Source organism: Mesoplodon mirus, assembly GCF_964341445.2.
Source record: "Mesoplodon mirus genome assembly, chromosome: X".
NCBI lineage: Eukaryota > Metazoa > Chordata > Mammalia > Artiodactyla > Ziphiidae > Mesoplodon > Mesoplodon mirus.
Window position 1 is genome coordinate 45,652,967 of NC_138981.1, and position 26,198 is coordinate 45,679,164.

A 26,198-nucleotide genomic window follows, 5' to 3' on the forward strand; every position below is an offset into this window, starting at 1 on the left:
TTATTTTCCTTTTCATGAAAAGGGGAACCAGTGCCAGCTGCCTTTCTCTGTGGTTTAAGTGCAGCCCTATTTCTATCTCTTCTGACATGTGGAGTTGTTTGATGCTTACACAACAACTTAAAATGTTTTGCTTGTTTTAAACAAGCCTGATGTTTCTTCTTAGTTATTAGTACACCGTGTGACTGAATCTTTCTCTAGTTTTTTCTGTGGAAATGTCAGAGTCAGCCAACAGGTAAGCTATCATTTCTAACAAAGGACGAAATGGGTTAAAAATGTGTTTAGGTGATTTTTCCCTGAGCATTGCATTAGAACATTAAAAAAATTATGATACATTCCATAGCAAAATAACAGAAACCCAGGAATAAAATTGACCATACATTTTGAGACTAAATTAAAATTTTCATTTGTCTTTGTCTTTTAGCATATCTTTTTGGATGTAAAAGTAACTTTGTTTTCTGGTTCCTTACCTTTCTCTTACCATTTGGTTTGCATGTTAGATCTCTCCTACTAAACACGAAAGCACACAAAACAACTCTCAACTCCCAATTCCACTCTGGCTTCCACCAACTAAAACAGGTACTATCTCAGCTCACTCCTCATCTGCTCTGTTGGTTAAGTGAGGGGGAGAAGACTAGGATGTTTGTTTGTACTTTTAAAATTTATTTTCGTACCGACTTTGGTCCACAAACAATTTGAAATGGCACACCCCCCCACAGATTCAGTGAAGGTAAAAGAAGGATAAGAAAATAATAAAGTCAGAAATAAGAGTGTTTATGTACATATATCTGAATGTGCATATTGGCTTGGGTTAGCTACATACTATATGTGTGAGAGGGTTTAAGTCTGTGCTTCTCAGACTGGGGTTAGGTCAGCGTACCAGAGGGTATGTTGAAACCTCAGGATACATGCTATGTACTTTCCCAGAATATCAGTTTTTCCTGATCAGTATTTGGAAGAAAATTTTTTCAAAAATTAAATGTAAACAATCATTAAAAAGGAATGCAAAAGTCCTATGTTTAAGATAAAACAGAATATCTATTTCAGCTCTGCTCTGGGTGGGTACCCCACCCCCTATCCTCTCTCCTAGATTAGAAGTATGTACTTGGGTAGAAAAGTTTGAGAAGCTCCAGATTTAGGGTGAGTCTGTGTTTGTGTGTGTGTGTGTGTGTGTGTGTGTGTGTGTGTGTAGTTCTCCACAGTTTTAGCACATGCGTAGATTTGTGTAGCCACCACCACAATCAAGATGCAGAACTACTGTTCCATCACAACAAGGCTCCCCCATGCTACTCCTTGAGAGCTGTGTGCATGTGTTTAAGTGTTCCAACCATAACTTTCAAACGAGCTGGAGATTTGCACAAGTGACAACTTTCTCTGGCCCTCCTTTTAATGAATGAAATTCTTGCCTGGGGAAACAGTCTTCTAGGTTTTAAGAAGAGTTCTCCTGCCAAGAACTTGACCTCCTGGTCTCTGCCTCTAGTCAGTTTCAGCTACTTCCCCTTTCCCTCCCTTTTCCTCTTTGTCTCCTACTTCTAGAGTATTCTTCCTCCCTAGCTACATTCTAAAGGCCAAGAGAGAGCAATTATTTGTTCCTCTGAGGGACTAAAGTAATGGGAAACCTGTGTCAAAATTATAACTCAGAAAAAACCTGAGCATTTTGGTTCTCCTTGTCTAGGTCAATGAATTATTTTGATAGTGTTTTAGGTTTTAAAAAGTCGAAAGTCCCTTGAGTTTTGTATTTCATGTAATTTGAGTGAGTTTCAACTTCAAATGTTTCTATGAGCAAGCATCATCTGGTAGTGTTCAAAATATCTTTTTTTGTAAGGCATAGCTATTTTGCGAGCCCTTTAATGTTGGTGAATGCTTGCTAGTGGTCAAAATTAGATTTCTGGCAGATTTCATTATAATAGGGGGATAGTCTCATAAGTATATTCTCTCCATTTTTAAAAATAGCTGTTGCTGTTTTATTCTTTGCGATATCTGACATCTCACGGATTTTGTTTGATGGTCAGAGCCCAAAACTTTCTACTGCATTTTCTTGTTGCCACTCAGCAACTACACCTTTGCTACAACAGTGGCAAAATTCTCTCAAAGATGTGGTCGTCTCTACAGAATGTCATTGCTTATTTTAAGAAAAACACCCAAGAATTTTAGATACTCTAACCTATGAGAATTTGACACCAAGGTAGGTAGTAGGCAAGGATGAATTTGATGGAACTCTGGAGCCAGTCTTCACTTCTAATGTGTAGTCAAGGTTCAGCCATTCCAATAAAAGGGCTGTTAAGACTCTTAATGAAATTGACATAGTATCATATATATTTGACTACAAAATCTATCAAAGCACTCATATAGAAAGTGAATTTGCTTCTTCGTTCTTGTCCATCCTTAGAAGGCATTGTCAGTGTCCTCTGGGTGTAACAAAGCCTCTCATTTTCAGTAGCAAGTGGGCTGACAGTTGCTTTGCTGGCAGTCTGGGAAGGAACATCTTGAGCAATTTAATACTGTTTTTTTTTTCTTTCTGACCTCCTCTCCTGAAAACCCATTACTCAGAAGAGCTGCATGCCTCACTGAGGCTGTCTGGGCTAAAACAAGCGTCTTTCTTTTTCCCCTGTTCCAGGGAGCCTTTGCTTACATAGTCAATTACTTCATGTATGTCCTCTGGGCTCTCCTATTTGCCTTCCTTGCCGTATCTCTTGTCAAGGTGTTCGCACCGTATGCCTGTGGCTCCGGAATCCCTGAGGTGAGTCTCTAAAATGGTTTATAAATGGTAACAATAATGAATCCTTTTTAGTTAAAATGATTTAATATGTATTCCAGCACATACCACAGTTGACTATCAAGCAGGATCAGATCACGAGGCAATCTAGGGCCTCTCTAGATCTTCCCTTAAGTCTCCTCCCAGGCTGGGCTACCTGGACATTAAAGGGAGTTGAGGGACTTCCTGGTGGGGCAGTGGTTAAGAATCCGCCTGCCAATGCAGGGGACACAGGTTTGATCCCTGGTCCTGGAAGGTCCCACATGCCATGGAGCAACTAAGCCCATGTGCCACAACTACTGAGCCTGCGCTCTAGAGCCTGAGAGCCACAACTACTGAGCCCGCATGCCACAACTACTGAAGCCCGTGCGCCTAGAGCCCATACTCCGCAACAAGAGAAGCCACTACAATGAGAAGCCTGTGCACCGCAACAAAGAGTAGCCCCTGCTCGCCGCAACTAGAGAGAGCCTGAGCACAGCAACAAAGACCTTATGCAGCCATAAATAAATATTTTAAAAATAAATAAATAGAGGGAGTTGATTCCTAGCCTCCTCCGGGTTCCTGGTGAACCAGGCCCCTGAAGACCTCCCCGACTCCCTAACCAAGAAGCTCCTAGGGTAGATCCCAGGCTTCTGGTCTGAAAAAATAGTGGTATTGTCAACTTTGTTAGAGCAGAAGAAATAAAACTGTTTTGCTACATTTCCTGCAATATGATTTGGGCTAGAAGGAGGGTGACTAAAACCCTATTTCTAAGTACTTTTGGTTTAGATTGCTTGACAGTGACTGAAACCACAGAGATTTTAGGTTACCTGGATGTCCTTGCCTCCTCTCTGTTTCCTGACCAAGTCATAGTTACAGATTCCTTGGTAGAGAGTCAAGGCTATACTAGCCTGTCAGGATTAAGTAAGGGAACCACCCTCCATCTCTGCCGCCCCTTCTCCATACTGTGCACTCTCATACTTACAATACTACCTTGCCCAGCTATCACATGGGCAAAAAGAAAAAAAGGAACATGAAAGTTTAAAGAACATTTCTCACTTTCTTGGGCTGCTGGGCTCCCTCCCAAACTGGGATCACTGTGGGTCAAGCATTTATATATCAGTTGTTTTCAAAAGGTGCAGTTTCTATAACGAGGACCAGATTTATTGCTTGTTAGCCTTGTTTCCTTACTTAGTCTGTATTCAATCTCTCTGTGTTTGACCTGCAGATAAAAACTATCTTGAGTGGTTTCATTATTAGGGGCTATTTGGGTAAGTGGACCCTGATTATCAAAACCATAACACTGGTGCTGGCAGTGTCATCTGGCCTGAGCTTGGGCAAAGAGGGCCCCCTAGTGCACGTGGCTTGCTGCTGTGGGAACATCCTGTGCCACTGCTTCAACAAATACAGGAAGAATGAAGCCAAACGCAGAGAGGTAATAACAAACGGCCTTAATAGTCTCTTTTTTGGTGAGAGCATAAATGGTACAACCTTAGGGATGAGAGTTGAAGGATTCTACCAGTGTTAATGCAAATGCCCTTTGACCCAGCAGTTCCACTTCTAGAAATTTATCCTACAGACATCCTACCATGTGTGCACAAAGGTGTATAGGGATAGACAGTGAAGCATCTGTCAACATCGTGAAAAACGGAAGCAATCAAAATGTCCATCAATGGGGGACTGATTAAATAAACAAGATTCTGTCCATACTCTAGAATACTGTGCAACTGTTAAAAAGAATGAGATAATGCTATGTATACTCACATGGAATGATGGCTATAAAATACCATTAAACTTTTAGAAGCCAATCTCAGAATAATGTGTATAGTAAAAATCAGTTAGTGTTTTTGAAAAGTAGGTATATATGCACCTAGAAAGAAAATGGCTGGAAAGTGGTTTCACCCCAAACTGTTAAAAAATGTCTACCTCTGGTGAGGGGGAAAGTGAGGGAGAAGTAAGGACGTCAACTTTTATTATGTATAATTCTATACAAGCGTGTGCTATTTCTAGTACAAAATAAGTACAAAACTAATGGAAGATTATTTAAAAAGAAAGTTGTTTATCCCTGTGAAAGAATATAAAACTCAGCATGTGTTTCAGATGCCAGCTTTTCCATCTTTTATTTCTACGTAACAGCACGCTGCATTGGTTTCTCTCTGTATTGGATCTCTCTCTCCCTGTCTTCTGGCTCAACCCCGCTAAATTAACCCCGCTGCAGCATCTCTATAGTTGTTCTCGTGTTTATACAGTTGTTAATGTATGTCATTTTGAGGAGGAAGAACATTTTTTTAAAAGTTCCAAGTCATTGGTTACTTTTGTCCTGCTATAATTAAGGATTTAAGAAAATGGTTCTTGCTCTATTTTCCTTGAATTACAAAGAAATCACATATGGAATGGGTCGAGACCAAGGTCATTTCATTAGAAAGGATTTTTCACAAAATTGGAACCTAATGATTTTGTTCTGAAAACAAAACAAAACAAAATTCACTGTAAGTCTCGGAAGGAAACTCAAACATGTTGAAATTTCAAATATGGAATACATTTTGATAGTTCAAGGGGGAAAGTTCCTGGCAGGAGAGTTAGGCTAGCAGGAGAGAGAGGGGGATATCTGAGTAGGTTGTTTAGCTATCTGTCAAATTTAGAGGGACATAAAGGCAGTATTAAATTAGTGAGGTTGTTAGACAGGAGTAATGTATAACAGAAGCTAAAGACATGAAAAAAAAACATTTTAACTGTCAAGAGTAAAGTGTTGATTGTTGCTGGTTTTGCATAGGTAGAGGTAACTTTGAAACTGTAGATTGTTGGTTACTTTCATTCCATAAAAATTGGCATTTTTGTTCAAATAGTTCTTTATAAAATAAGAGAGGAGTTTGATCTGGCTGTTGCTCTGTACAGATGTCATATATATTTCTAACTAAACTCATGAATATTTGAATATGTCATTCAGTTCCTATTGCTTATTCAGACTTTGCAGTTGTTTTTTCCTGTTGTTCTCACCATCAGCAGTAACCCTCTTATGTCCCAGGGCCTTGTCAAAGTGACCAGATGGTTGAGAGTAAAATAGAGATTTGAGAAGGTAGGGTGTAGATAGACCCTACTCTACAACATAATATGAAGGCAAACAGGCCACTTCGATTCTTTCTTCTCCCTCATAATTCATCCTAAACAAAGTCACTGAAATCCCCTTTCTCAAGTTCCATGTTGAATGTCCTCATCCTTCTCAGATGAAAGTCATTCTAGCCTTGAATTTCAAAGTCCTCCCCAGCTAGCACCAGAGATCACTCTTCCCCCCACCCCCTTCATTTTCTTTGGCCATCCTGAACTCCCAGAGAAACCTGCCTATTTATTTTTGCCGAGAACCATTTTTTCTTCAAAAACTCTTAATTTTATTCAACTTCCTTTTAAAAATAGTTCCTCACTACCACAAATTATATACCACCCCACAGCAACCAGAATCCAATGAAAGGACTTTATCCTTCTATTAATTCTGGTGTGTTTGTCATGCACCTTTTACATACACACGCCAATGCCTATGACATAAAAAGATGGTGCTCTCGAAATATCACTTGCTCTCTTTCCCCATCTCCTTGTCCCTTTTAACTTCTCTCTGACAGCTTCTTCCACTTCCTCTCCCTCCTCACCCTTTTCCTTGCCACACCTAAACACATTTAGGTCTTCTCTTCCTTTCAAAATCTATCCCCAATTTTGCCTCTAGTCGCCCGCCCCCCTACTTCTGTTTCCATAGGTCACTAGGCATGGAGTAGGGCACATAGTACAGGAAACTCTAAATACTTATTGTCTGAATATTTTCAACTTCTGACTAGCTGTGAGCCAATCATTACTTCAGTTTTGTATCATTAGAACCTTTAAAATCTCATTTTAAAAGCTTTCCTTTGTAAAGAAAGTGCTATGTAAATACATCACTGGAAGTATTTCATTTCGGTGGTAAATAGGTCTGCAGACTCAAAATCAGTTACGGAATTGGGAGTGTTGGGGATGGGGGCATAATTTGAGATCAAGTACATGCCTAAATTAATTATGAAGGAAGGCCCTCTACATGTTCCAGCATGTGAACCATGTGTTCAAGATTCAGCATACAGTGTTTGCTCTCAAAGTAAGTATACATTGAACTTCATTTTCGATAAACTGGATATGAAGCATATAAAATTGTTTTTTTATGTTTAGTAACCACTAACATTCCTTTTTAAAATGTGATTGAAGGTAGGAAAGTGGCCTTGATCTATTCACTAATTTTGGGTTTTGCATCGTAGGTCTTGTCAGCTGCAGCTGCAGCCGGTGTATCTGTAGCCTTTGGGGCACCTATTGGTGGAGTATTATTCAGCCTAGAAGAGGTAATACTTTTATCTGTCTGTAGAGCCACGCACATGATTTTGTGCCAGGAATTCTGGCCATTGTCTGTGTACATTGCAGTCCCAAAGTGCTCTGCCCAACTCCAGTGCTTTGCCACGGGGCCGGAGATCTCCAGGCCATTTTCATCCTCAACTCTAATTCCTGCAGCACCAGTTTTCACCCCAGTTTATGCATGTTGACTGAGTTTACTTTCTCATTTTCTCTCTTACAGGTCAGCTACTACTTTCCCCTCAAAACACTGTGGCGTTCGTTTTTTGCTGCTTTAGTGGCAGCATTCACTCTACGCTCCATCAATCCGTTTGGGAATAGCCGCCTGGTTCTATTTTATGTGGAGTTTCACACCCCGTGGCATCTCTTTGAGCTCGTGCCCTTCATTCTGTTGGGCATATTTGGTGGTCTGTGGGGAGCTTTGTTTATCCGCACCAACATCGCCTGGTGTCGGAAGCGTAAGACCACCCAGTTGGGCAAGTATCCTGTCATAGAGGTACTTGTTATGACGGCCATCACTGCCATCCTGGCTTTCCCCAATGAGTACACCCGTATGAGCACAAGTGAGCTCATTTCTGAGCTGTTCAATGACTGTGGCCTTCTGGACTCCTCTAAGCTCTGTGATTATGAGAACCGTTTCAACACAAGCAAGGCGGGTGAGCTGCCCGACAGACCGGCTGGTGTGGGAGTCTACAGCGCAATGTGGCAGCTGGCCTTGACACTCATACTGAAAATTGTCATCACTATATTCACCTTTGGCATGAAGGTGAGGAGATTCTTTTGGTCCTTGGTGGATATTTGTGTGGCTATAAGTTTGGAGGGCAAAGCCAAGATATTGTGCAATTCTCATAGTTCGTGTGGCGTGTCCAACTTGAAAGACCCAAAGCCCTTTTATTTCATAACTTCTTAGATGATTGTACCTCTATCTAAAATTGTGCAAGCTCAGTTTTAGGCCAAATGCAAACCTCAGTGATGAGATTTCAAGTAGAAACACTTTCTCCTTTTCTGTGGAAAACATATTTTGCCTCTCAAAAAGGATGCTGAGGTATTTATTCCAGTGCATTTTATATCAAAACAATATCTGACCAACACATTTTTGGTCCTTATAAAGTGGCTTTAGAGTTACGAATAAAGCAAAATAGTAGGTTGAACCAAAAGAAGTTGCCAACCATTTTGACCACTAAAATAGCAATTTCATATGGCTCAACCCAATATGTAGCTAAATGTATTTTTTACAGTTATCAGTGTCCAATTATCAAGAACTTCACAGGTGATCCTAAATTAGTATTTAGATTATCAACAGCTGATATTAGGCCAGCATCTTTTATTTTCAATACCCGTTATCATTTCCATGTGTCAGAAGAAACCAGGAAGGAAAATTTGTAAAGTATTTTCCTTCTCTTCCTTGGTTTTCATTTGTTTGTTTCTTTTCTTTAGCACTCAGCTACCAAGGTATTTCCTCTATTCTCTAGGGGAATGGAGATTCAAAACAGAAAATAAGAGCCAGCAAGTCGGTTTAGGCAGTACTGTAATTTCTGAATTGATATGCATCCTCCTCAACACCCTGGACAGATTTGCAGTGCTTCTTGAGTTACTTTTCACCTCGTGGCTTCATTCTTTCATCTAAAGTGAATTTGCAGACCATCAGACACACCCTGATTCAAATATATTCCAGAATTGAATACAAGCTATTTTAAAATAATCTGCTGTTTGGATTATCTCTGTCATTATTTTCTGTCTCTTAGCACAGAAAATTGAGAATGCACTATTGTATCCTAGGAGTCAAAAAAAGAGTGGGAACAGCTTACCCTTCCCCCTCCCCATATCCTCAAGTCCATTCTCTAGTAGGTCTGTGTCTTTATTCCCGTCCTAGCCCTAGGTTCTTCATGACCTTTTTTTCCCCCTTAGATTCCATATATATGTGTTAGCATACGGTATTTGTTTTTCTCTTTCTGACTTACTTTACTCTGTATGACAGACTCTAGGTCCATCCACCTCACTACAAATAACTCAATTTCGTTTCTTTTTATGGCTGAGTAATATTCCATTGTATATATGTGCTACATCTTCTTTATCCATTCATCCGATGATGGACACTTAGGTTGCTTCCAGTGGCATGGACATATATACACTACCAAACGTAAAATAGAGTGCTAGTGGGAAGCAGCCGCATAGCACAGGGAGATCAGCTCGGTGCTTTGTGACCACCTAGAGGGGTGGGATAGGGAGGGTGGGAGGGAGGGAGACGCAAGAGGGAAGAGATATGGGAACATATGTATATGTATAACTGGTTCACTTTGTTATAAAGCAGAAACTAACACACCATTGTAAAGCAATTATACTCCAATAAAGGTGTTAAAAAAAAAGAGTGGGGAGACAGATGGGGGTTCCTTTTTGGGACAGTCATGCAACCATGGTCACTATCTCATTAAGAAAACTTAATTATTTATTCTTTCTTTATACTGTTAAAATAAACTGAAACCTCATGTGCCATCCTTTTTGTGTGAGCAATGGGTCAAGATTCAATACATGAGAGTGGTTACAAGCATTGCATTTAAACCGCAGCACCAGCGTTTACTAAATCTTGGCCTTGGGTGAGCTCCTTAACCTCTCTTCACCTTAGGTCCTTTGCGAGTTGGGAATTATAACACCTGCCTGCTGGGGTGGTTGTAAAGAACCCATGAAATCTGGTCCATAGAGCATCCAGCATAGAACATTGTAGATAGTCAATAAAGGGTAATTGTTGTTGATTAGAATTCAAAATTGGGGAAAATGTCTGCATATATGAGAAACTCCATCTATTTTCCTTTTTCTTTGGGAAAGGCTTAATTTCTGCCTCCAGTTCTGTGTTGGTCTGGAGAGTTCAGGCTCTTGCCTGATGGACTCCGAATCAGGGTAAGCGTCTTTGCAGTCGTCCTTGCCTGCACGTTCCAGAGAACCTCTAGTCCCTGTAGTGTTACACAAATCTTTGCGGCCACTTGCTCGCATAGTGCATAGTTAAATTGTCATTGGCCTGTTCGCTTTGCAGAGGGCCAGTCCTCTAGCCCTTACCATGTGCCGGACGATCACGTCACTTCTCACCGACCATCTTTTGCTTTCTCTTTGCAGATCCCTTCTGGCCTCTTTATCCCTAGCATGGCTGTTGGTGCTATAGCGGGTCGGCTTTTGGGAGTAGGGATGGAACAGCTGGCTTATTACCACCATGACTGGGCCATCTTCAATAGCTGGTGCAGTCAAGGAGCGGATTGTATCACCCCTGGCCTTTATGCAATGGTTGGGGCTGCAGCCTGCTTGGGTGAGTACTGTTTGCATTGATTTCAAAGAGACTGCTACCCAGGTGGCATTATAAAGATGAGTGATATTAAACACAATTGACTGTAGATTTTTTTAAAGATGACTATCCGTTTCTTGTTGGGCTTGCCATTTTCAAGTGCTTTAAGAAAGCATTCTTTACCGTATATCTCCATTCCTCCCCTTTGAGAGTAATTCTTCTCTCAAATTCCGTCATATTGAGGAAATAATCAGAAATTTGGACAAAGATGATCTGCACAAGAATGTGCATCATGGTATTATGTGTAATAGCAAATAACTGGAATCAAACTAAAAGCACAATAAGGGACTGGTTAAATAAATTATGGTATAGTACATCCATATAATACCATACCATGCAGCCACTGAATGTGATGCTAATAGGTTTAATATCTTTAAATACAATGTTAAATACATTTGTACTAATATACAAAGTATTCCTAATATAAAGTTAGGAGAAAAAGCATGGTGGGGAATTTAAACGTATAATACAAGTTCATCTATATAAAAACATACGTTTTTGAAAAAAGTCATTTGAAATTTTTACTCAGCATATTTCTAGACAGTGAGCTTATGGATAATGGCTTTCCTTTATATACTTTAAAAATATATGTATTTTCTGATCTTTCCACAGTGGGCCTGCACATCCCAGAGAACCTCTCGTATCTGTAGTGTTACACAAATCATAGAGATCTTATGCAATTACTTGTATAATTGGGGGGTGGGGAGCAACAGACGAATGAAAAACAGAAGAAGAATGAAGGAGGTATCTTGTACTTTTGTAGAGATTATTTTGAGAAGTCTGACTCATGTTCATTGTAAACTTGCTTGAATGTAGTTGCAGGGGTCTATAGGTGAGGCCTCCTTTTAGTGATGTTTCTGGTAAGTAGCTTTTTCTGGATGGGGCCTGTGACAGGCCCATAACTGTAATGAATTCTATACTTTTGCTCCCTTCAGTAAGTAGCCTGTGTCTGTTTTTTGCAGGCGGGGTGACTCGGATGACTGTTTCTCTTGTTGTCATAATGTTTGAACTAACTGGTGGCTTGGAATACATTGTGCCTCTGATGGCCGCAGCCATGACAAGCAAGTGGGTGGCAGATGCTCTTGGGCGGGAGGGCATCTATGATGCCCACATCCGTCTCAATGGATACCCCTTTCTTGAAGCCAAAGAAGAGTTTGCGCACAAGACCCTGGCAATGGATGTGATGAAACCCCGGAGAAATGATCCTTTGTTGACTGTCCTTACTCAGGACAGTATGACCGTGGAAGACGTAGAGACCATAATCAGTGAAACCACTTACAGTGGCTTCCCAGTTGTGGTGTCCCGGGAGTCCCAAAGACTTGTGGGTTTTGTCCTCCGAAGAGACCTCATTATTTCAATTGGTAAGGATTTCAGAAATGGGATAAGGGAATCCACTATGGAAATAAATAAATGTGAATGAGGGGAAGGGAGGGATAAATTAGGAGTTTGGGATTAACAGGTACACACTACTATATATAAAATAGATAAGCAACAAGGACCTCCTGTATGGCACAGGGAAGTATATTCAGTATCTTGTAATAACCTGTAATGGGAAAGAATCTGAAAAAGAATGTTTATATATATTGATATATATATAATTATATGTGTATATATACATATATATAAAACTGAATCACTTTGCTGTACACCTGAAACTAACAAAACATTGTAAATCAGCTGTCAATCAATCACTAAGCATGCATGCATGCGTGAAAAGGGGAAGGACAGAGTGGAGAGGGGACTGGTTAGGGGTCAGAAGTTTAGAAGTAGTCCTTCCTTTTTCAACCTTTTTTTTTCTACTTTTCAAATAGAAAATGCTCGAAAAAAACAGGATGGAGTTGTGAGCACTTCTGTCATTTATTTCACCGAGCATTCTCCTCCAGTGCCACCATACACCCCACCTACCCTCAAGCTTCGGAACATCCTGGATCTCAGCCCCTTCACTGTGACTGACCTTACACCCATGGAGATCGTGGTAGATATCTTCCGCAAGCTGGGACTGCGGCAGTGCCTGGTTACACACAATGGGTGAGAGCTCTTTGGTGAAGGCAAATTGGATTTGGGAGGAAAAGAGAATGTAGAGAGATAAAGAAAGAAGAACCCAACTCACATGAATATTTGTAACATTTATAGACCTTTTTGAAGCTCTGAGATGAAGATGAATGTGTTTCTTTTTTTGTCATAATTAATAGAAAAGGAGTTTGGGGAAGATAGTGGGTTTGAGAGATGTGAACTGCTGGTTGCACATTATAAATAACTCAGTTCCTCCCCCACAAAGGAAACAACTATGTTCTCATGAACAGGCAGCACTGAAATTATAATGGTATTAGGTAGTATATGTATAGTATTTGAGGGTGAGAAAACCAAGTTCCAGTGAAGTTTAAAGATTTGCACAAGGACCCCCAGTTACTGTCTAGTAGTGGTAGGCTTTATTTATTTATTTATTTTGGTCTCGCCATGCAGCTTGCGGGATATCAGTTCCCGGACCAGGGATTGAACCCAGGCCACCACAGTGGAAGCCCGGAATCCTAACCACTAGGCCACCAGGGAACTCCCTAAACACAAGTCTTCTGACTTCCAAGGCTAAGGCTCTTTCTTTCTGGGATATTTCTTATCCAGTAAAGGAAGCCATGCTATTTTTATCGGAAAAGAAAAGGAGGTTGAGGAGAAGGGTGGGTGTTTTTGTTTTTGTTGTTGTTGTTGTTGACCCTGGTATGTTAATCTAGTGATTATAAAAGAATTTCGCGCTCTACAGTTTCTGAATAGCATAGCAGATGTCTTGCAGGATTGAGATCAGTAAGGGACTTTTCCTAACTGATCCATTCAACCTTTACTGAATCTGTGCTTCATGTAAGAAGGCATTCCACTAGATTCTGGGGAGAGGCAAAAAGCAATGAGACCCTTCTCTGCCCTCAAGGAGCATACAGTGTTTATAGGGAAGCTGAGAACACAGCAAACTGGACAAATGCTACGGAAGAGGTGTGCACAGAACATGCTGTTCCCAGGAGGAAGGCACAGTTATTACTGGCTCGTAGGATCGGGGAAGGTGTTCTGGAAGAGGGACATTTGAACTGGGTTGCAAAAGGTAAGATTTGTATATATAGAGTAAGAATATTTAAACCACAGGAAATAGCAGGATTTAAGACCTAGAGGAAGAAGTGCTTAGAGCATGCTTAGGGACCCATGCATTGTCCCATTTACCTGGTACATGTAATCTAGTCCTGTCATCATTCTGTAAGTACAGATAGTATTCAAAGACAAAGATTAAAAAGACCACAAAAAGTGTCACCTTTGAGAATGTTATTTTAACTACAGATTAATTTTTGTCTTGTTTTGTCTTTTAGGCGATTGCTTGGAATCATTACCAAAAAGGATGTGCTAAAGCATATAGCACAGATGGCGAACCAAGATCCTGATTCCATTCTCTTCAACTAGAATCACAGGGTTGTACTGGATATAAAACAGGAAGGACATTGCAGACCATGGATATATTTTATTAACTGGGTACCCAAAAAACATTTCCCACATTTGGATGGTGAAGTTATATTAGTGTGTTGTCTCTTTCCTACAAGTTAACCAGTTGCACTACATAATCTCTGGAAATTAATCTTCTCTTTAGGAGAAAATTCAGTTAGGCTTCTGTGATATTGCATTAGGAAGATTTCATGAAAGAGTAAACAAGATTGCTATGGTTTAATTCTTTTTCTTTCTTTTTCTAAAGATTTTTTTTAAATTTAAAACATAAATGTTAGCCAATATGCAATCACTGAAAACTATGCAAGAAAAATTCCAACCGTCCTGACCTATAGCCTGCAGGAAGCTCATGAAAAAGTCACTTTTTTGGACTCTGTCATTGGTGGAAGATGAAGTGTAAACCAGGGACTTTGCTTTTCCAACCACAGAAAGGAAAGCCAGAAGGAAAATAGTAATGGTATTTTCCAGACTGTGAATTCAGTTCAAATGTTATCTTGTTCTTGTTACAATATTTAGCATTATTAGTTTATGTGTGTGTATGTGTATGTTAATTTTAATATCTGATTATAAGACAATGCTGCTTTGGTTAATCTCCTCTAAATGAATGTAGAGAGGTTGACTTTTATAGCTTGCTTGTTCCTGGTACTCTTTTGAAGTGCACAAAAGATAAGTTATAGAATTTTCTCCTTGTCTGCAAAAAGGGTAATTTTCCAGATGGCCTTTGTTAGCTAGTAGACAAGGACTTTGCCATGAATTTGTTAGTAGCAAGGAATGATTTCTCCATGAATTTGTTAGTAGCAAGGAATGATTTCTCCATGAATTTGTTAGTAGCAAGGAATGATTTCTCCATCTTCCTTGAAACGAATGATTAGTAAAGTTCTAAGCAAAGTCAATGACCAGGACTTTCACATTTTTGTGAGGTCCCAACTCTTACCCAGATGCCACCTCCATGAGTGATGGTGCTTTTGGCTTCTGGAATATGTAAGAATAGTAAAGGGAACCAAGTCTAGACTTCATACTGGTAAACCAGGGAAGATCCCGAGCTGTATCTGCGTTCTCATCCATTCCTTCATAACAACCACCAGTACTAAAATGACTGGGCACTCATGCCTCCTCCCAGTGTTAAGTACATATATATAACAGGCCAGTGTTGTCCCCGTGATCATGAATTTAGGCTTGGGGTACTTTCAGGTATATTCAAGGCATTGGAACAGGATAGGCAGCTGTGACTCCCTTGAGGCTCCTTAGAATTCTAAATAAAATGCAGAACCATCCTGAGACCCAGGGGTGTGGACAAGGCCTGGTGACACCAAAGGTGCTTGTATACAATTGAAAAGGTGCCTGTCTCAATTTCCTACCACCTTTACTGCAGTAGAAAACATCACACTCTAGGGACACCTGGTGGAGTTACAGAGCCACCATCATCGTTCCGACTACTGTTTCGTTTTCTACAGTTTTACCCACGTGCCGTTGTTCCCCCTCCATTCTCCCTTTCCCACGCCTCAGTCCTGAGTCCTGTCTTTGGAATTGAGTAGTGTGCCCGGTTAATCATTCCTGTTACAAAAAAATAACTCCCAGGGCTAGTTAAATTGTAAACCCAGCCTCTACAATCTTACAGCCTAAGGACCAGAGGTGACGCACAACCACTTGCTTTGCTCTATAGCCCAGTAGCTCCATTTCCACGCTGACGCCCACAGAAGTGAGACTCAAATGCTAGGGGTAGGAGTTGAGCCTTTCCCATTTTACAAGTCTGTTCCCAGCGCTTCCCACCATCCTTCTAGCCTAGAATCAGCAGTCACGCGGCACAGCCTCTCCTCCCACTCCAAGCACCTCAGCGTACCTCATTTTAAAAGTTGCCAATCTCCAATTCTAGGACTTTTTACCCCTAGTTTCTTATCTTTCCAAAATCTGAAATTCTTTTATTGCCTAGAACTGGAGAGCCAAGGCTTATTTTGATTTTTATCTTTAAAATATCAAGGCAGTCACCAGAGTTTCTCCTTTTAAGTATATCACTCTAGCATTTTAATGAAAAAGACAAAAACCTCCCTAGGTTATATTATATTATAGTCACGACTTAGTAACTTCACGTCTTTTGTCCCTTCTGTACCACTGATTCCCTCACACGAGATGAGGCTATTTGCCTGACCACCGCGTCTGTTGTGCACAAATCAAAGTTCTTATGTGTGTACTTCTAGTTCACTACCTGTCTTTTCTTATCAGCCGTCCAACTAAAGTTTGCAAAACAGGAAATGTTAGTATTTCTGGTATTTGATGATGGTGAAAGGTTTGGTCGCATTTCATAGTACAGCAGTGATATGGAGGGTGTCTAAGTTTGCCTTTGTGTTTCTTCTAGGCTCTGTTTTTGATTTGAGACAGATGAGCCAGTGTTCAGGTGCTACTTCAGAGAATAAATTCAAGAAATCAGATAACACTGTGCCAAGGTATACTTTCTAGATACTAAGCACCGATTGGCCCTCCAGAGAATAATATCCCTTTGGTACCTCACTCCTGATAAATCTCATTCATTAACCTCAGCTTCTCAGGAATCCTTGTAACTCATATGCTAGAAGTAGCTGTAGTGTATGGTATCCATTATATGTCCAGTCCGATGGTTTGGCTCCAAGTTTGGCTAATTGTGGTAGAGCTCTCTGCTAGACTGCTAGCTCAGCACCTTAACACTCAGAGCTTCTTGTCTTGAGGCAAAGGAAAATGTTCTTTCTGCCATTGCCAATTCAGCAGTTGGACATACTTAAACCAACAAAGCTGATATAGGGGGGTCTGTCAGTAGTCTCAAATAGCCACATACCTCAATGGCAAAAGACTGGATAATCTGTGATTTAAAAATTAGTATGAGCCGAGACCAGTCGATTCTGGTAATAAGAAAGAAAGTTTCCCGACACACGGAAAGGATTTACAAAAGAATGCCAATAAGCGCTTCGAGAGAGTGAGTTAGGCCTTTCCAAGGCAAAATATCCGGTAGGCATCCAGGCCACGAAAGGAATGAAAGTCTATGGATTTGTAAAAGTCTAACTGCTATATTTTGTATCTTCAGATCTGTGATGTAAAGAATTAAAGAAGCCGAAATAGTTAAGGCATGATTAGTTATGCCATTGGCAGAAGCAGGGGACTGAACAAGCAAAATAATGGCCACTTTTAAGATCACTTCTATTTGGATGTATGTTCAGACACTCCCCCTCTTTTCTGGCTCTGGTGTCCTTCAGGCTCAGCCCAGCTGTGGAGTAGAGGTGGTATAATCCACAGAGCAGATATCCTCTGGTGGATAATCTGACATTGATGGTACTTTGGATTTGCCAGCTGGCAGAGCAGTCGATTAATTTGCTGATGGAACTGCAAAGCAGTTCCATTGTTTTGGCACCAGAGGCTGAATCTGAACCCTTTACAGGAAGAGCAGAGAAGAAGCATAAATGTCTCTAGCAAGTCTTCAATTGTGCTTGAACACGAGAATAATAAAGTAATGGGGACTTTGTGTGGTCTAAGGCTGTGAAGTAATTCTTAACTATGAATTTATGAACCCATTCAGGTGTCGGGGGAGCAAATATGTTTTTTAAAACAGTGTGCAAGAGAGTCGATCAGGGAATGTAATCACTGCTGTATGTTTTAAGTATTTGGATCACCTGTCCTGGTTGGATCCTGACCTTGATTTGTTTAGTTAGGTGATGAGTAGGAAGGTGTACTTGTTACCCCACAGTATCTCTTGGTTTTGTTTTTTAATAAATCACAAGGAGTGCAGTTTTTGAAGTTGAGTTTTTAATAAATAATAGTGAAAACAATTGAAAATTTGACATGACCAGTGTGTTTTATATTGCCAGAGTACTTACTGATGACTGACCACATTGTATTGTGAGGAACTGGTTTACTTTCACTGGATTAGAGCCAAACGCAGGCCACTCATCTGTTCAGAGAAAGCAGGAGAGCATCTTTCATGGTGGTGCATAGAGTATTGAGCTCTTAAAAACTCTGAGAAAAATTAGGAGTTCAGAAAGTAAAGGGGAGGTGAAATATTGAGTCCTTAAAAAAAAGATGTCTAAATATGTGGTCTGAACTTCAGTGTCCTATGACCTTGATTTTTTTTTTAACCACCTCTGGGATAACCTGGATTCCCTTTGGAGAGAGAATGGAAAGTTATGGCAGTGGAAAAACCCTAGTAAGCAAGTATACGAGTTCTTGTGAGATGGTGGGAGGAAGGCCATTCCATGCCCCAAGCCAAACACCCGACATTTATAAACTGCTTGATCATGTGCCTCAAGGAGAGAAAATTTTTTGTAGTCTCCCAAAGACCAAGCAACCAAGAGGCTCAAAGCAGCATTTGGTGGAGGCAGTCTACTTTTGTGGAGAGGGCTGACCCAAGACCAGACCTCTTGTGGAGGAGGACAGCTTCTACTGCCATTGCCTAAGTGATAAGCTTTAGGTAGCTTATGTTGAATTCTGATAGCAAAATATTTTAAAAGTCTATATTGTTAGCCTCCCTGGTAGGTACTTATTGTAGATTAAAAAGAAAAAGGTGAGGATTTCTCAGAGCTCAGGGAGCTGTGTAAATTTGAACTGAAGTTGGTCTGGTGGACCTGTGGTAACCACTGAGCTGTGCTCAGCCTCAATTTTGGTTGCTTGCCCCAAGGGGAGGAGTTCCTGGACTAGTAGGTGTTAGTAACTTCAAGTTACTCCCTAAATGTTTGCTGGTCACAGTCTCATTTCTGAACATCTGCATCTCGGCAAAGTTTTGAAGTGACGTAGGGAGCAAAATCGGTTTTTCCACCTTGTAGTCTGATTTTGCCAAATCACCCAAGAAAGAAAGAAGGTCTGTGATGTGCGGAGTTTGCGTTTCTTGGATGGGGCCTATCAGGTCATCCAGCCCAATCCCACAGTCATAAATTCCTACCTCTAAGTTCCTGCCAAAGGGTCTTCAGCCTCTGGGTGCACACTCATTGAATGAATGCCTTGCCTAAAGTTTGGCCTTTTAAGGGGAAAAAAGTGTGTGATGGTATAAAAATATGAGGGTTTAAATAAATGATCTCTGCCTCTCCTCCTCTTTCCTCCCCACCCCTGTCTCTCTGTCTCTCTCTCCTCACCCCAATACCCTGAATTCAAAATTTTCTCAGTTACTCTAAGTGTATTGTTTTGAATGTGGACCTTGGGGAGGGAGAGGATAGTTCTGAGAGTAGAGAATGGAAGATACTTCTGAGTTGATGGGGCCAGTGGGGCTTTGCTCCACTGTAGGGGCTAAAGCCAATGGTATCTGTTGGTGGTGTCCAGGGCTTTAGCATCTTAATGCAGACATGTGAAGTATTCATTGCTAAACCTTCTTATCATCTACTAGGTCCAAATCTGTTGAAAGTCAGAGGTGGTCTAGGGTTTGATGAGTGAAATGCCACCTGGCAGAATGGAGATGAGGGAATGGCCTGAGATGGTTTTGTCAGGGTAGGAATGTTTAGCCTCATTATCTTATTGAGTGTACCTCAAATATATGGTCCTTCAAGAGTGCTCCTTTTCCCTCCTCCATTTCACTTTATCCTTTCTCTCTCTTTCCCATTGTCCTGCCTTTTTAGCACTCAGATTTTAATAAATATTTACTTTTTATTATATATTTGGTCCCTTGGGACTATGTAATGATTAAGAATTAATTTCATTCTAGGTAAAAAATGACGTGTTTAATATTTTGTTCTTTTAAACTGTCTTTTGAAGCTATGCTGCTAACCAGGTACAGGCCAGAAAGGAGTTGGGCTTGACGGACAGCACCCTGGTCATGTCACCTAAGGATGCCATTGATGTAATGATGGTGACTCTTCTTCATGTGACCAAGGCCAGCCTCCTGCTCTTACCTCTGTCCATTCATTTCTGGCTGTGGGAAAAATACCACCTGTCGGGTGAGCCAGTGAGGCCAGGAGGATCAGAGGGGCCAGTTCCAGCCCATGGGCCACTATGTGAATGTCTCTGTAATAAGCTCATTTGTAGGGCCGGCTCCAACTGCAGTAGCCAAAGAAAACCTGTCTAACTCGACATTTTAGTTCCTGAGAGTTGGTAAAAGTTCAACTGAAGCTAAGGTATAGACATTAGCAGTAGCTAGGCGTCCAGAAACTAGAGTCAACTAAAGCTAATAGAGTTTCCACAGGAAACTTGGTGCTGAGCTGTTCAGAGCAATTATTTATCTGAGTGTTGCCAACCCTTTAGCCACGCTTTCTTAGCTTTATTCTAACTTTTAGAGACATTTGTCCCTGTTCATAGGCACAGCCTGTACCAAAGCTGTGGCTCACTGCACAGTTCATTCTGCTCCCTGGTCAAGCATAGCAACATAGTCTAAAAAGGAAGATGTGGGCTGGGGAGTTAGGAGACCTGGTTTCTATTCCCTATGCTTCTACTAACTAGCCTCGAGATCTTAACCGCTCTGTGCCTCAGTGTTCCCATCTGCAAAATGGGGATAGTGTTAATTGCCCTACCTACCTCACAGGGTTGTTGTGAGGATAAACTGAGACAATGAAAGGAAAGTACTTTGACAAGTAAGTGCTATGCAAATTGTAAGAAAAGGAAACAATCACGTTAAAGGCAATGGAATGGACTTTGGCAGAAAGGTTAATGGGATTGTCCAGCCCTTTCTCTGTGTGGCTTAAACCCAGGTCGCCATTGCTTTATACATTTTTCACTTAGCACAGATTTGTAATTATGCATGTAATAAAGCACAGCCTTATTCAACTTGGTGTCTGGTGTGTTTCTGAAGACCCTCAATTTTGTAGCTATTGATTTCTGATCATAAAAGCTCGGTGTGGAGGTTGGGGGAGGGTAGTGTAAAAGGTACCTGCAAATTCCTGCTAGTAGGCTCACTTCTTAAAATGATTTATTAAAGACTTAATTAGTTTTACAGATCGAGTAATACTTTTTACCATAAGGAGACAAATGAGGAGCACCTTGTATTTTCTGAGAGATTCCAGATACCTCATTCATTATGGCTACTTAAATGTTCCTGTCTCATACATTGGTGATCCTTTCCTGATGAAATGAGGATTAGCTGGAGCTGTGTTTTTTCTCTCTCTTTTTAAGCTTTTAATGATGTAAGATTATGGGCTTTGACAGGCCTCTTGCCTATCGTCAGTTCTTACAAGGAGTAGGATGGGTGATGGAAATGTTCCTCCAATGAATAGTAGGGCTAGTAGTATCCTCGTTATGGTGGGTTGGGATTAAAATGTTTTCTGTGGGAAACCCTATGAAGTGACTGAAGAGTGGGGCTTTTCGGGGAAGTGGTTGAATATGCAAACATTTCCTTTTCACACCTCTCTGGAACCCAGAAAACAAAGGAAAGCTATACTTTTTTTTATTTTATTTTTTGCTTTATAACAAATTAAATCAGTTATACATATACATATGTTCCCATATCCCCTCCCTTTTGCGTCTCCCTCCCACCCTCCCTATCCCACCCCTCCAGGCGGTCACAAAGCACCTAGCTGATCTCCCTGTGCTATGCGGCTGGGAAAACTATACTTTGAAGTATGGTTTTCCTACTTTCTCGCTCTATTTTTCCTGCATCTGATTTCTCCTCCCCTCTCTCTCCCTCTCTCTGTTATCCAGACCACCAGGAAGGCAGTTTACTGTGTGTCCAAGTTTTCATTTAAGAGTTTCTTCCGTTGACATTTGATTACATCTGCACTGGTGTTGACTTGATACCTTGTTGCTACCAAGGACTTTAATGACTTTGGCCTACTTGGTATCATTTCAGGAAGGACACCTGTATGTATAAATAACTCCCTCATAAGCCTGAAATTCCACAAGGAAACTTCAGTTTTTGATGTTATTTATCATTTTACTGGACCCCTTCCACACTTATCGTCATCCCTGCCTCTAATCTAAATACCTTCTAAGAAAAAAACACTGCATCTAGCTCTTACCAGCTCTCAACAACTTGCGAAGAATTAGAGTATCATGACTAGTTGCTGTAGGGCTCAGATAAAAATGGCTTTGATGTAGTACAAGGTACAGATTAATCCATCATCTAGTACAGGAGCTGCCCAGAGAAGAACCTGGAAATGACCACCAGATGTCAGTGCAATCATTAAAGTACTGGTATAGCTCTGGTTTGGTCAGAAAAAAAAATGTGTCTGAGGGTAGGCAGGGCAAAAAGCGTTAATTCATACATACAGCTAGATGCTGGGAATACAAAATTCAATCACAAGGTATTTCTTAGTTGATCAGATATTCTCTTTTTAAAGTATATAATAAACGGTGTTTTTCTTATTGTTAAAACAAGTCAATCACGTGGCAGTCCCTGCCTTTAAGGAGCCTATCGTCCTGGTGTCTGAAAGTTGTAGTTTCTTTTTAGAAGCAGTGCCTCAGATAAAAACAATGAGGAAAGGACTCCAGTTCTTCCTTCATTAGGCTTGCCATATAATTTATTGTGTGACTAAGACACTTCTGACGGTGGGATGGTGGTGTTAATAATTACCCAGGGACAACAGGCACAACCTGGGACTATCCCAGGTGTGTTAGTCAGCTCAGGCTGCTATAACAAATGACCATAGACAGAGTGGCTTATAAACAAAAGAAATTGATTTCTCACAGTTCTGGAGGCTGCAGGTCTGAGATCAGGGTGCCAGCATGGTGGGGTTCTGGTGAGACCCTCTCTCCCAGGTTGCAGACTACAGAATTGTATCCTCACATGGCAGAAAGAGAGCTAGAGCGCTCTCTGGGGTCCTTTTTATCAGGGCACTAATCCTGTTCACGTTCAGGCTCCACCTTCCTGACTTCATCACCTCCCAAAGGCCCTACCTCCAAATACACTGAGAGTTAGGATTTCAGTGTATGAATTTGGGGCCACACAAACATCCAGTCGATAACACTGGCAAACCAAGAAGTGTGGTCGCGCCCTCTTCCTGAGGCATCTCCAGCTCCTGTCCTTTGGTCTCTAGCTCCAGGGCTCCTAAGTTCCTTCCCTAGGATCAAAGGTTCTGCCCTTCCCTTGAGCTCCCAAAGCCCCTCTCCTGGCCTCTCTTCCCTCCTTCATAATAAGCAATCTCATCTTAACTGCTACTGGGACATGGGGTAGAGAGGTGTTCAGACAACCACAAGTAAAAAATAAAATTTTATTCTCAAAAGTAATAATAGGACTCTGAGCAGAGAGCAACATTCAGGGTAAGAAAAAGACACTTATGGCTTTTGGGTTCCTTTAGGCCTCTTCAAGCTGTTGGGTTGAGGAAGTTCTGTGTCTATACATTACCCACTGCTAGTGTCTCTAAGTAGACATTTTAGGATCTTGATTCAGGAGGCTGCAGATAGAATAGAAGACGGACAGAATGGAAAAAGCATAGAATTTGGAGCCAGGGGACCTGGGCTTCAGGCTTCCTATAAAGGAATTGCTACCTTTCTCCATCAAACAAAACTCAGGATCTCTGAGATTGGCCTTGGAGGAAGAGTCTTCTCTTGAAAAGGGGCTCCTGGACCACACAGTGCAGCTGTGTGTTCCATAAGATTCTCCTTCCTGTTGAGACAATCTTTCTGGTTACCTCACTGGCCTTGGGGTGTAGTGGAGATCACTCCTTTTTAATATTCTAGTCTGAAAGTGCCTCTATAGCACAGCCGAGACAGAGGTAGAACTTTTAATTTAAAAGTTTGAGGAAAATGAAGCCATCGTGATGTGCAATGAACTCATCGGACTGACCCTGACTGTGCAGCAGAATCATCTGAAATGGGTATTAAAATATAGATTCTTGGTGGTTTGGTGCCAGGTCTTGGACTAGTATTTGAAAAACCATATGGGGGATATTACAGGCTTCACCCTGCACTGAAGCTTTATCAGACTTCTACGTGGTGGGCATCAACTTAGTACCACCTGGGAGAATTCATTGTTCCTCCTCTTGTTCACTCTTGTATCCCAAGTGCCAGATAGAGCGCCCAGCACAGAGCAAGGCCTCTGAAAATGCAGTACTGGTAGAACAGCAGCCTGTGTAAAACTTGCCCTCTTACTTCCTGTTTCCTGCCTGAAGATATATCTCTTCCCTAGATGTATACCACCTTCCAGGGACACCAGGCTTACCCGCCTCCAAGCAATTCTTATAATTTATACTACAAGTCACAACCTGATAATCACCATCTCATACAACCCTTTGTAAGTGATGAAGAGCATGTTTATTTCAGGCTCTGCTACTTATTCACCATGTGATTCGACCTCTGTGACCTCAGTAACCTCATCTGTAAAGGAGTAATGATGATAAAACCTGCCTGATTGGACTGTTGAAATGAATGAAACTAGGTAAGAAAACTGGGTTTTACAAGTTGGCTATACAAACATCATTGTTATTCATTTGGTCCTGAGGGCTAAAGGAGGTAATGTATGAGAAGAGTCAGTTCGTTCAACCAGTATTTATTGAGCACCACTAGACAATGGAGATTCAATAAAAGGAAAAAATAGACCCATTCCCGAGATGACAATCTAAAACACAGTCAATTAAGAGTGGCATCAACCAGCAGTCTATTCTAATGACAAAGAGATTTTTTTCCAAGTCCGATATCTGTGGGCTTAGCAGCCTCTGCTGAGTATTAGCAGAATCTTGGCACCTCCTCTCCCACCAAAATGGTTTCCAATTATTTCTGCCTCTGAGACTCTGGAATCAGGGCATCCCAGCTACACTCAAACCAATCTGTCAGCTATGGTTGTCAAGAGGGATGCACCTACATTTTTTCCCTCTAGCTCTAGCCCCCACTTGACCACAGCTGAAGCCTGCAAAGCCATTCAGAGAACCCTTCCCTACCCCAGGTATCACCCAGACTGAGAAAGTCGATTGTACCCTTTCCTCCAACATAACTTCTCTTTCTAGTTCTAGTTACTCCCTCGTATGTGGGTGAATACCAACAGATGTGGCTGTGTGAATATGGGGAGTGGAGAGGAGGGTTGTCTACACTAGCAGCAATATACTTAGAAATATTTTGTTACACAAATACCCTTGAACTTCACATCAACCCCGTGAGCTAGGCAAAATATGAGGATACTAAGACTAAGACTTGTTTGTGATTTGCTCAGTATCTCAGAGGCAGGAAGTGTTGTAACAGAAGCTGGAACTCAGTGTTTTTGACCCCAGGTCCAGACTAATCTTATGGCTACATGCTCCTGTTCATCCTGACTGTTTCTAGGCCAGTTGATGGGAAGAGAGTAACAGGAACCTGCCTGGTTGGACAGTTGGCCTAGTGTTAAAAATTTACTGTGGCGGGCCTCCCTGGTGGCGCAGTGGTTGAGAGTCCGCCTGCCGATGCAGGGGATACGGGTTCGTGCCCCGGTCTGGGAGGATCCCATATGCCGCGGAGCGGCTGGGCCCGTGAGCCATGGCCGCTGGGCCTGCGCATCCGGAGCCTGTGCTCCGCAACGGGAGAGGCCACAACAGTGAGAGGCCCGCATACAGCAAAAAGAAAAAAAAAAAATATTACTGTGGGTAAGAATCTGTATAGAGGTGTGTAGAGGTGATCAGAAGCAATCCTAGGAAGGGGATCTCCAAAGAGATTTTTTTTAAAAATGTGCTTGTGTAGAAAAGTGAGAAGTGGGGATGGATTGGGGTTGGGGAGCAGTGTCTGGGGGGCCTGTATTTACTAATTGACTTCCCTTCATATTATTTGAAGTTTTTACTGGGAGCATATGTCACTTTTATAATTTTTTAAAAGTAAACATCCAGGAAAGAAAACTATTTTTATATGTGGCTATAAATATGTGTTCATCTCATCAGTTGGAAGGTAAATTTGTTTTTCTTGCAAACTAATGATAAATAAAGAAAATTAAAGCCTCAGGTCCAGTAAATGGTTGTTATGATGAGAATTCCCATCCCCAGCAGGGGAGCCATATGACTCATGCAGGCACAGGGGCTGTTTTCTTTCATATTCTAACACAGCAGACAGAATGATCCTTTTCAAAGATAAATCAGATCATGTCAGTTGCCTGATTTGAAACCCTTTGGTAGCTTCCCATTACATCCAGAGCAAATCCAAACCCCTTACCCTGGCCTCTGAGGCCTTCCATGACCTTCATCTGGCCTATCTTGCTAACCTTATGTTATGCATTGAATTGTGTCCAACTAAAATTCATGTGTTAAAGTCCTAACCCCCAGTACCTCAGAATGTGACCTTATTTGGAAATAGGGCCCTTGCAGATGTGATTAGTCAAATTAGGATGAGGTCATACTGGAGTAGGTCAGACCCTAATCCAATATGACTGATGTCCTTATAAGAAGGAGAAATTTGGAAGCAAGTGCACGTGCATGCACACGCTCACACATGCACACACACACAGAATGCCAGGTAAAGATGAAGGTGGAGATCGGG

At 41.3% G+C, this 26,198-nt stretch overlaps 1 protein-coding gene across 2 annotated transcripts in view; it reads left to right on the forward strand.

Annotated features, from left to right (window-relative positions):
* The window catches only part of CLCN5 (chloride voltage-gated channel 5), a 154,607-nt gene extending 134,021 nt beyond the window's left edge, over positions 1–20,586 (forward strand). Inside the window, exons 7-14 of one of the 2 annotated variants that reach the window (XM_082609016.1) lie at positions 2,615–2,737; positions 3,960–4,166; positions 7,003–7,083; positions 7,314–7,856; positions 10,199–10,385; positions 11,384–11,782; positions 12,233–12,449; positions 13,766–20,586. In XM_082609016.1, the coding sequence (XP_082465142.1) occupies positions 2,615–2,737; positions 3,960–4,166; positions 7,003–7,083; positions 7,314–7,856; positions 10,199–10,385; positions 11,384–11,782; positions 12,233–12,449; positions 13,766–13,856 (1,848 nt within the window). In that variant the 3' untranslated portion in view covers positions 13,857–20,586. The remainder of the gene's footprint in view (positions 1–2,614; positions 2,738–3,959; positions 4,167–7,002; positions 7,084–7,313; positions 7,857–10,198; positions 10,386–11,383; positions 11,783–12,232; positions 12,450–13,765) is intronic. The other variant, XM_082609017.1, reaches the window with a different exon arrangement.
* Positions 20,587–26,198: the final 5,612 nt, after the last annotated feature.